General features: G+C 42.4%; 1 protein-coding gene across 1 annotated transcript in view; it reads left to right on the top strand.

Moving 5' to 3' along the window:
- The window catches only part of CTBS (chitobiase), a 107,762-nt gene that overhangs the window by 57,365 nt on the left and 38,076 nt on the right, over positions 1 to 12,321 (top strand). The window contains exons 3-5 of the mRNA XM_086953981.1: positions 4,658 to 4,866; positions 5,870 to 6,041; positions 10,179 to 10,276. Of these exons, the coding sequence (XP_086810107.1) occupies positions 4,658 to 4,866; positions 5,870 to 6,041; positions 10,179 to 10,276 (479 nt within the window). The remainder of the gene's footprint in view (positions 1 to 4,657; positions 4,867 to 5,869; positions 6,042 to 10,178; positions 10,277 to 12,321) is intronic.

Here is a 12,321-nt window from a genome sequence, read left to right as displayed (position 1 = left end):
AGTGAAGTCTCTCGTTTGTATGGGCACCTCTACTTTTTTTGAGATTTTATTCCTGGTTTTTGGATACTGCTGTCCAGTTCCCAGTGTATGTGCTCTGACTCCTAAAACACGATGAAATTGGCTTTACTCCTAATTGACATATTTAACTTACCTACAACACTCTAGTATATGGTACAAAGTGTACCCAGGACCTGAAGCTAAATGCCACTAGTGATGGACGGAATGCAGAACAAATCAAAACATTCACCCCCAGTCAAGAGATTTGGGTTAAATCCATCATTCTTTTGCTCACCATGCCACCCCAGTTTAGACCTGGCCATATGCAAATCAGTCTTGACCCTATGCCTCATGGGAACAGTCCAGCCTGAACTGTCAAGCCAGGTCCTCCCTGGACCGGAAACAAGCATCCTAGGACCGTTTTCTGGGTTTCACAGAGCTGAGATAAAGGTCTTGGTGTGGGGAGGTGTTCTGTACCTCTGAGAGGGTGACCCTCTGGGATGTTCCCAGAAACTAAATAAAGTTCCATTAGGCCTAACTTGTCACAGGCAGTTGTAGCTAACACCTCGGCCTGCCTGATCCTTTGTCCCTCTAGGCAGCCAGACACGTATCCCAGTGGGAGAGGAGCTGTCCGCAGAACTGGTTATGAGATACCATGGGGGGGGTTGCTAATTTCCCTGGCCATAGCTCAGTGGCGGGCACTGGAGCTTTGCACAGGGGAAGAAAGGTTCTGCCATGTTGGATTTAGGTAGAGGGGGACACTGTGGGATTGCAGTAATATACATAGGAACCGCTGCAAAATTTGGTAGGGTTACCCTTAGGCAGTCTTTCCCTATTGGTTGGTGAGAGGCCAGGAGTCCCCCCATGCACAGGTTAGTGCCAGGCATACATGTGGCACTCCCTAGTCACCCTCTTCAGGATACTGCTGGATCTGTGGCAGACATAATAAGGACTGCACATCCTTTTGAGACCTGTGAGGAGACCTGAACAGATTGACCTGCCCCCACTTGTACTCAGGACAAAGAAGCCGACTCCAAGGGTCAGCTGGCTGTCCTCCTGTTAATCTACAGGGACAAACAATATACTTGAAGCTTTTGTCCAGAAGAGCCCAGCTGACAAGTTCCAACATCCTGAAATACCTTGGACTTTAAAGTTTTTGGCTCCAAAGGTTTTTGGAGGACCGGGACAAACCTGCAGAGTCACTCCGACTAGGGTGGGTTGCCACTGCGTAAAAGATTCAGTTTGCACTCGCTCAGAGCTTTTCCACACTAGCTAATCTGTTTCAGCGGGATGTCACAGAGAGGATATCCTGCCTTTTGGAGCCCTGTTTGCCTACAGCGTGCAACCTTTCCCCACTGGAAGAATATGAGCTTCGAAATAGTGCCTACGTCTGAATTTAGAAATCTTCACTGGGTCAAGGTTCGAATTTGGAATTTCTCCCACTCTAAGCTTTCCTGCAAAAACTTAAAGGCTTCCCCCAGACCTGTCTGAAGGCTATCCGGTCTCATGGAGATCTCAGCCACAGCCTGCTGCCTTGCCCCAATGAGGATTTTTGACTTCTATTTCAGGTACTAAGGGCCTGATTACAACTTTGGCGGAGTGGGAGCTGGCTGCCCTGCCACCACCAAAGCTGACCACCACCCAACAGATTACGAGTTGTCATGTGGTCTGGCTGGCAGACGGCAGCCATCCCATGGCCATGCCTATAAGAAAGGTACCGCAGTGGGATCGTCAAAGGCCGTTCCTGTAAGGCATGGACTTTGTAGTCCATGCTGTGCAGTAAAGGGGGGCACAACATGTGCCCCACTTCATGCATCCCCATGCACAGAGGCATAGAGGGCCCTGTAGAGCCCCCTTTGTTTCCCCACCACCAGCATTTTCATGGCGGGCTCACCACATTAAAAAGCTGATAGTGGGGAAACTGGTAATTTGCTTGGCGGTGCTGCAGGGGCACCAACAAGCATATTGCTTTCCTAGACCGCAGCTCCACGGCCAGGGATCACGGATCCCTGGCAGTTGCATCGGTTTTCTGGAGGTCCGGCTCCTGTACTTCTAATGCGGTAGTCGGACTGCTGGTGTGGCCGTCCCCGACCTCCAACGCGGGTTTCGCGGTCCCATGGTCCGCCAAACTCGTAATCAGCCCCTTGGTCACAAGGTAAAACCTCCTAAAGGGATGAACCTGATTTCTGTATCTGCTCCTCGCTCCATCATGGTAGGCCTTAAATCGCACCCAAGTACCAGTCAAGTGCAACCAGATGACTGTGGTTGGAGCTTAAAAGTTTTGGGCGCTCGTCTCATTTAAAACTTTAAAAATGCATATCACTGGTTCTCCTTATCAGATTGTTTTTGTTTTGTTGTCATTTTGTTCATAAAATTATTCCCTGTATTTTTTATTTGAAGTGAGATTTTTATTGTGTTGTGCGTGTGTTCTTTTTAACTGTTTTGCTGCTTTACACATTTTATTTAGTTAAGCGTGTCTGCTTGGTGCCATCGGAACCAGGGTGTAGAGCTCGGGTTTAAATTACTGAAACCTTTACTAGACCTAAGAATTATTGTCATTACTTGTGGCGAACTACCATGTGATGATCCCTTTTCTTACAGCCATAATTTAAATAAGAGAGAGAGGTGTGTCTATTTTCCCCTCAGTGGTGGTGGCAGACTACCCAAGGTACTCTTCTTTAGATAAGTAGGTCCAATTGATGTCCACAGTTCCTAGAAACTGCACCAGGTAATTAAGGGTCAAGGAACGTCACATATTGGAGGATCCCCAGGGTAGGGGTATTTCTAGTCTAATAGAGATGGACTTTACTTTTTTGTTCCTGGGTTCTATGTTTTGGAGAACGAAATCAGTGCTGGTTCAAGCCCTTTGGCAGCCACCATCACAATTGGGAAAACCTAAGAATAATGTCATTATTACTTGTAGCGGACTACCATCTAATAATCCCTTTTCTTACAGCCACCATTTAAATGAGAGAGAGAGGTGTGTGTCTATTTCCCCCTCAGTGGTGGTGGCAGACTACCCAAGGTACTCTTCTTTAGATCAGTAGGTCCAATTGATGTACACAGTTCCTAGAAACTGCACCAGGTAATTAAGGGTCAAGGAACGTCACATATGGGAGGATCCCCCGGGTAGGGGTAATTCTAATCTAATAGAGATGGAATTTACTTTTTTGTTCCTGGGTTCTATGTTTTGGAGGAGGAAATATGTGCTCGTTCAAGCCCTTTGGCAGCCATCATCACAATTGGGAAAACTGCTTGACCTTCTATGCTAAATTCATCTGGTGATGTTAAGCCCTTTCTGAGGTCAAAAGGGATCCCTTTTGCAATGTATGCTTTAATTTTGGATCTGACTTGGTAGCCCACCCAGGGTTAAGTGAGATGACACATGCACAACGTGATATACTCTTTGGTAAATCTGTAAATGGGCCAGAAGTTAAATGAGGGGCTTACTTTTAGAGTGTTCCCGAGACAGATTTGGCCTCCTATGTTGTGGGACTGGCACACGTGGTCATTGTTGCCTTCTTAGTGCATAGGTGGCCTAAAATATTCTTATATAGCTGCATATGCCCATTACGTATTTAAAATGGTCAAGCATAGTCTACAGTGCTCCAAGAAACCTCACAGTACATGCACAAAATTGAAGATCCCCGTACTGAATCATAATGCGCGTCTACAACCTTAAAAATTAAATGCAGTCTCTCAGTGACCCCACCCAAACGAAGATTACTCTCCTTACTGCACCACTGCCAGACAGAGGGGTGGTAAAAAACTTGAATTTGTAAGACTAAAATAATGCACCCAGGATATTGCCTTTTGTCAGTTACTGTACCCGGTCTTAACTAATTGGACCAATCAGTCAGTGTGAGGTCCATCCATGTGCAAAAGTACTGGACATGACCAGAGAATTCCTGTGAGGATGGCAGTTTTTATTAGTAGCATGCCTGAATGACTCGAGTTGTGACTAAGAAATTAATAGTGTAACCGCTCTAGTTTTCCCACCCATTTAAGGTGGTGGTCCTGCTTTTGATAGATTACTTCACATCAGGTCTTTTTTAACTCTGTGGAAAAAATTAATACCTTTGCTCCAGTTTTCATATTAAAACTGCTGGATGATTGTGTGGCTCAGGAAACGATACATGCAACGATTCTAATGGGATGCTCCTATTTCAACAACCAAATGTGTGCAATATTAGAAGAGTCCTTCTTTAGACGGAGTACCCATTAATAAAGTTGATCTAGTAAACCTAAATGATATTGTGTTCTATATTGCGCATTTTTTTTAGTATTTAATTAGTTTCGTTTTTTAAGGGGAGAGGAAGTAGCCTTACAGCTCGAGTGGTCGACCTTGAATTTGGACAACCCAGTTCGGGTCTCTGCAACGACGCTCGACATCCTGTGATTCTGGGAAAATCACTCAATCTTCCTGTGCCTAACAAAAATGAACATGTCCTCATGTAACAAAACTGGTTCTCATGTAAAGCGCTCTGATACCTGATGTCTCTGGTCTAGTTTGCGCTATATAAAACAAACAACAACAAAAAGTATTTGCACAGATTTCTGTATTTCGTTTTTGTCATATTCTGACAAATAAAGCACCTTTTTCTGTATGAATGCTTGTATTTTGAAATAAATGATTGACTGCAGTTGGCTCCTTCTCTAGGCGATGTCCCATTGACTGATGTGATTGACCCAAAGAAAAGAGCTGCATGGATATCCCAAAAGCTGGATCTGGCTAAGAAGCAGTACATGGATGGAATAAATCTCGACATTGAACAAGCAGTGAATACTTCATCGCTGGAGTACTATGCGCTAACTGCTCTAGTCCAAGAAACAGCAGAAGCCTTTCACAGGGAAATTGTGGGATCACAGGTGAGGTGAAATCTCTGCATGAGTAAAATGCATTATTGGTTTTAGACTTCTAGTTGTAGCCTATAGGGCTACTGAAAGTACTTGTTGAATCCCTATTAGGTCTTCCGCATGCATATTGTCTTGGTTAGCTCACTAGAAAGAGTTCTCAGGGTTAGCAGTACCATATAAACTACAAGTATGTTGTGCGGATTTTTGCAAAGTTCTCTGGATACCAAATGGTAAAAATTAAGCTTTCTCAACTTCTTATTCGTGTTTCTAAAAAGGGACAAATTACAAATATTGTATTGATACAAGTGCTAAAATACTTTAAGGAGTAATTGGTTTAGCAGGCTACAAAATGTAAGAGTCGCAGTTCGTAAGTGTAGCCCATTCTTCTAAAAATTTCAAAGGAGAGAGAAAGGATTAATCTTGCACGAGAAAAAAGATGCTGAGGGATTCCACAAATGCAAACTTGGTATCCTTGACTCACCTATGGGTGGAGTGAGCTGAACCCAAGACTTAACATTGGTGAAGTACTGGAATGTGCAAGAATGAATATGATTCAAAGAATAAGGAATGTAATGGCCAAATAAAATTCTGAAAAGTTTAAATGGTCTAATTACTATAAAAGGCTGGAGAAAGATTAAGTGGAATAATAGATTTCCCCATTTCCCATTAAAATCGGTGTGCGATGCTTTTTCTCCAAATGTCATCGAGCTTCCGACTTTCCAGCAGGCTATGCTGGCAGAGGAAGGCTGTCCAAGCACCATGATCTCATGTGGTAATTGTGGGAGCTCTATCAGAAGTGCAGAATAATTTAGTTTAACACACAAATTGAAACCTGTTTAAACTCTTACAATTAAGTTTGTGTTGAGTAACGTATGTCACCGCATCATTCTTCTCGAAGGACAAGTCTTCAGACCAAAACAGTGGATGGGAGACAAAAAAATCGATGTAAATGTTTCCCATTTACCAATTACATTTTTTTTTCTTAAACAGAATAATCTTTGTTTTGTTTTCCTAGGTTACTTTTGATGTGGCCTGGTCTCCGAAGTGCATTGACCTAAGATGTTACAACTACAGTGGTATAGCAGAGGTCAGCGATTTCCTGTTTGTCATGTCTTATGATGAGCAGTCTCAAATTTGGACAGACTGTATTGCAGGAGCCAACGCCCCTTACAATCAAACACTAGTTGGTAAGCATTAGGTAACAAACCCTGCCTATATCGGTATCACTGGCTACATTGCACTCCTTTTTGGAGGCCAGGCCTCCTTTTTCATGGTCAAATTTTGAGCATGAGAAATAAGGGAAAAGAGAAAGATAGGAAAGTATTGTCAAAGGAAGACAATATATATAAAAAAAAGAATGGTGAGATTAGGAGACAAAAAGAGCATGGTGGTAGAAAAAAGCAGTACTGGGTGCAATCTAGATTAGGCAGAATTGGTCTTCTACAGCTCATTCTGCGAATCTGGTGGTGGACTCATAAGAAAAACCTTGAGCCCCTGCATTATTATTTACTGTTTTCAAAATGTAAGTACTTTAACAGGCTGAAACTCTTCATGTAGGAGCAGAAAGTGGCGTGTGCAGTTGTGAGGTTATCTTTTTTTCCCACCTTTGCAAAGTTATATGGAAAACTTTGGAAATGTTTTGTGACCATCTTAGTCGCACTCAAAGGAGACAAGAACCACCCTACTCTCAAGGAACCAGGGTACATAGTGTAAATCATGAAAAAGTGGTACCTGTGGAAAAAATAGGACAATCACATTGATACTTATAATAATGGTATATAATAACGGAGGGTGAGTACAATGGTTCACTTTACAAGCGTATCGACGGCGTTTCGAAGTTACTAATCCTGAACAGAGACGGATGCTGTTCTCCTCCCAGCGGCTTTGGTATCTACCAATGCCATGCAGACATTCAGTGTCCTGAGGACTCCTGACTTCGCTGACCTGCCACATCGTAAAACTCCACTTGCGAAATACATACCGAAAATGATTTTTTGGTTAATTCATTTTTCAGCACCGATGTATAATTGAACATACGCGTTCCAGACTCTCCGATCCCTCCCCTCCCCACTTATAGGGTGTCCGGCTGGGCCCTATGTATGTAATTTTCTCCTCTACTTCACTGAGTCACTTTCTTTCGTGTGCTCACACCACCAATCTGACAGAATACAAATATAAACCCAGGTGTCCCTCTATCTTGGGTCTTGATGAGACCTCATATTTCATAGGTCGAAACGTCATCCTCCGTTATTGTCACAGGAGGTGTGAATGATTATTACAAATTGATTAGATGGTCGCTTTTTGTTCTTTTGTATTTTTGAAACCTTCATTTATGTCACAACCAGTCACCTGTGTACATAGGTTCTGCTTTTCACTTGGGACATCGCACACTTCCTATTTATTTTTACTTGATTTTTCTATATAAATTATAATGCATTTTACCCGCTGGGCTTCCTGAGTGCTTTTTCTAAGTTTGCACATCTTCTATCGAAATATTGCCATTGTGCTGAACAAATACTATTATTGTAAGTATCCATGTTATTGTCGTATTATTTCCAATGCCACCACTGTTTCTTGATATACGTCTGAGTCGCTCAGCATTATTCTATACTTAAAATGATTTTGCGAATGATGTAAATCACAGAAAACAGTGTTCTTCTGTTGCATAATACCATTCTGCATATGAAAGTTACGCAAAAAGCACATTTGCAGAAATAACTTCTGCAGACCTTTAGCTAGGTTTGATTAGATGGCATGCTATTTTGATTTGCATGATATTATCTAATAATGCAGAGAAAATCTTTACACAGGTAAACGTAATCCAGGAAACGTTGGAAACTGCATAAAGGGCAAACATTTGAAGTTTCCCAAATCTTTGCTTTTGTAAAGTTTCGCACATTCCTTGCTGAATCGGCAAAGAGTTTATAGATCAGAACATTTTGTTACAAATCATATAATTTATTTTCTCTTCTGTCACAAGGATTGATTGGTGCTGCGTTGATAACCTGGATGTCACATAGGGGTCTCCCATGGTTAAACTCCTGCTACCGCCTATACTCCCCTCCAGTTTAGGGCATGCATGAATAGTGCCCGAGACGAAACCTATGGAGTACCAAGGCACAGAGTTTCCTTTTCGATCACATTTTAAATTGCACAGAAGTGTATTGGTATCGTACCATTCTAAGACCAGATGAGCTGGGTGGAGACAAACCAGGAAGAGAAAATGTGCATGAGAGCGGTTTTTTCCGGGCCGCGGATGTGCCAGAAAATAGGTCCCACACGGGAGTCGTCGACTTATAAAATGAGTGCGACGTGAAGTTGTCCCCTGCCGCGAGAGCCCATGTAACACTGTTCTCGAGCAGCTATTAATTTGGGCCCTGGTGATGACTGGTGAGCCCCCACGGTTAATTCCGTGAGTTATATAAAAAAAGTTTTTTTTTTTTTTTACACATATATCCCCACGGGTGGGTGCGCCTTAGCGCGCACATAGCACCGGAGGATAATACATTTTTTTTGGTCCTGACGAATGCTGAGCGAAGAAGGCTCGATAAAGCAGAAACATTTTGACCTAACAACCAAAGGACACAGAGTTTCAGAATAAAAAACTCTACATTGTCCGGCACATTTTTTAAGTGACACTGATTGGCCCTTTATTAAAAATGTATATGGGGCACAGTTGTTTTTTTTTAATAATACACTCATATTATCACTAATTCATCACTTTGCACAAAAAAACACAAAAACCTGCTCCGCTGTAAATCAGGTGTTGTAGCACACTGTGGGGACATCCGGTCTCCCCAGTGGGAACCCAATGATGAAGCATGTCACCACCAGGTTGGAGAGTGAGGGTTCTTTTCAAGAAGACGTTTTTTCTTTTTCCATTTAACTATCACTTCTTATTTAGTCTGACTCCAAGCTATAAACTAGTTTTAGGGAAGCACAAATTATTTTCCCAAGTTTAGCACACCTTGTGGCACTCTTTTGTTGTTATTAGTGAGAAAGGTTCCTGACAGAAGATTTCACCCTCTTGAGAGCAGCCTTCTCTCTTTGTCTCCATGTTTTGACACAGTCATTTAGTCAAGGTGCTAAGGAAAAAACGAACCGTACAGTTGCTTTTATCTCTGGTCACAGAGGCCTGATGAGCCCTACACAAGCCATGGATAATTCTATAAGGACAGAAAAACAAGAAATGAATGTTGTAAGCGCAACATAAAACTTTCAAAACTGGTTGAAACCATTTTCTACGCAGGAGCATTGTGGATTGACCCACTCCTGCTGCTGTGCTTCTAACTAGGCTATCTAGTGTAAGCACTTTAGCAGTACAGGGTCACTCAAACCTTTGACAGGGTCTTCATGTGCTCTTCGAATTTAGATCATAGACTCCAGTGCCTCCAGATCGAGGCGCTCACGCATATGTGACACTGTAAAAGAATAGCATAACTTGATGGAGCAGTAGGGGAAGGGGGAATAAAGAAGCCAACCACAATGAAAGAGGGAAGAAAGTGACGATTAAAAGGAGAAAGAAACTAAGCAAGTGTGACGAAATTAGAGAAACAAAAGTAAAGAGGGTAGAAAATTAAGACAAAGAAAGGTGAAGCAGAGCAGGAAAAGAAGAAAAAGGGGGAACAAAGAAAATGCATGAAAGGGCGAGATAAAGGGGGAAATAAGTGAGAGAAGAAAGAGGGCAATCAATGCAACGGAGAAAACTAATTGAAGAAAGAGGAAGAAAAAATAAAGAAAGTATGAGAAGCTTGAAAAGGGGAGGAAAACAAGGATGCAAGCAAAAAATAATCTGTTGCCAGGAGAGCGTGCAGATGTGCCTATTTAATCCTTTCTTAAAACGTGGTACTGCATAGTTTTTGTCCTCTACCAGATACAAACAATGAGCATCACATGCTGAAGAAGCAAACATTGCTTATCTGTATCATAGTTCTAAGTTATAGGTTTGCACCTCTTATTCATAAACAACCCACCCATTTCCGCCTTTACGTGGACAGTAAAATGATCTCCTTTTCTTGTTTTAAAATAGGGTGGAGGTAGCAGGAGTGTTCTTGGGACCTGAGCTCTTCATGCCCCCTCAACCTTCTTCCCTTGACCTTCTCCGAATCTTTACAGAGGCTTTGGATATGACAAAGAAACCACTGGTCGGAGATTATGATACAAATGAGTAGCCTGGCCTGCAGTTACAAAGGAATGTTTATGTAGGCCCACATGAATTAATATATTCAATGTCTGTACAGTTACAAATCTGATCTTTGGTTTTTAATAAGTATTGTTGGTTTTATATAAAGTCATACACGTATTTTTTCTTCCTTTTTTACAAGCTTATGATGACTATCTTCATATGAATGTTGATCCTAAGAAGCTTGTGATGGGTGTCCCCTGGTATGGCTACGATTATGCTTGCCTTAATCTATCAGAGGTAGGGTAGATCAAAATGTATTCATGTTGCCTGTTTTATAAATTATGCATGAATGTATACTCTGTGTCTGCAAAATATCTTCATCTTCTATCTGTCACAGATTTAAGAAGTAAGCGGACTGAAATCCCCACATATTTTTTTTAATTATTTATAAGGGATTGCTAGCGTTTTCCAGGCTCTGGCTTTAAATACAGCTTGTAGAGCGCTTCTGTGAGCTCAAAGGCTTTAGCATAACTGTTGTGTATCCCCTCACTGCCACCCTCCACAATACATTTCTAGTTTGGGTGCTGTAGACCATCCATCAGTCTTACTATGTTGTCATTTGATGTTCTAAATTGGGTAATTTGCGCTGAATTGAAGGGTTAGAGCAGTGTTTATTCAAAAGGTGCAGAATTCAGATGAACACATAAGATGGCTTTCACATCTGCTTCATTCAGGAGCTCCAATCCACACCTGGTTCCTGGAGGCATAGTCGCACACATTTGAGAAACACCCACATTGTGTTTGTTGACCTTACATGGAAAGTAGGTCATGGCAGTAGGTTTTCCTATAAATGTAGACGTGATTATAGTTTAGGAATGTTGACAATGAAAAAAGAGAAAATAATTTATTTTGAAAAACTAATGCTGTAGAGCTTATAAAAAATGGCAATGATCAATGTAAGAGTAGCAAAGTTGGTGGAAAATTGAACCAAAATATTGTTTAGTAAAGCTTACTTGCATATATGCAACCTCCATTTTCTAGAAGCCTAACATTCTGCTCATGAAGGGGTGGAACTCAGATCACTTTGCAAAGGAGTAAAAAGAAATGGGAAAACCTAAGCACTGGTGCTTTCCAGATTTGCACCTACCCAAGTTCTTAGACCTTTCCTCTCCTCTCCCTAATCCTTTCACAGGTCTCGTGTTTGGCAGCGCATGCGCTGCGTGTGCTGTCTCAGCGAGACTTAAAGTAATCTGTATGTTGGCATCAACCTCGTGTAATTTCTCCTGCCCCTTGCGATTAGTTTAAATCTGGCATTGCTGTTGTTTTATTGCTTTCTATTGACTGTTGCTCCTCTGGTAACTTCCTTGTAGTCCTGAGGCAGCAGCGCCTAACGACAGTTTTCCTCCACTTCTTGGCACTTAATTGCCTGCAGTGTGCCATCTGTTTGTGTGGTTGGGGGCGTGGCCCCCTCCTTTCCCTCCTCGCCTTGTTATTCAAGCAAACGTGTTACGTAATAAAACCATGTCAAATTAGGCCGAAAATGACAAGAATGCCCGTAGAAGGCTCCAAAGATGGGCAATTGGATGTAGAGTGTTGGCCTTTTATTTATTTACTATTTTTATCTAAATTCCTGTATCTAGGTTAACAGCTGACAGGTTCAATCACGCCTCGGCAGCGAGAGGAGAGACCCTGGCAGGGAGGAGACTGTTCCCAGTGCTGCCTAAAACAAAAGAGCCATTAAACATCTCTCGACTGGAAGAGATTTATGTGGCTTTGGTGTTTAATTCCTTCCTCTGGCGCTTGAAACCGGAGCCCTTCTCAAGGCAGAAGGCCGTCTTCTCGGGTAACCCCCTTGATGCATAATACATAAGGCAGACGGGAACACGCAGGATTGAAGCTCTGATCTCCTATGCATAAGCTCCGTGTCTGGCTGTGGGGCGGATTGCTTTGGGGGAGGCTGCCTGTATCAATAAGCAACAGGGCGAGCACCCCGAAGAAAAAGAAGCCTTTCTGAGCGCGCCCCTATCGCGATAGACTAATGGGAACACCATTTGTTAAAAGGCCTGGTGTGTGTCTCTGTCTGTATTTTTATGCTCCAGTTGTCTCTGCGTCCCGATTGTCTTTGATCTTTAGTGGTGCACTAGTTTCTCAAGAGACTCAGCCACAGAAATGTTATGTTATGTTCCATGTTTTTGAGCTTCTGGCGCTCTCCAATCTCATCCTGTTTCTCGGTGTGTTGTCACACCTTGAACTGGGCCGATAACTGCAAACAGAAGAGGAAAACCTAACCCAAGCAGTTCTTTGTGTATCTCTGCTCTGCACATAGTGCCCCCACACTTTCT

This window comes from Lissotriton vulgaris, chromosome 1_1 (genome assembly GCF_964263255.1).
Source record: "Lissotriton vulgaris chromosome 1_1, aLisVul1.2, whole genome shotgun sequence".
In the NCBI taxonomy this organism is placed as follows: domain Eukaryota; kingdom Metazoa; phylum Chordata; class Amphibia; order Caudata; family Salamandridae; genus Lissotriton; species Lissotriton vulgaris.
This window is presented reverse-complemented; position numbering and strand designations above follow the sequence as displayed.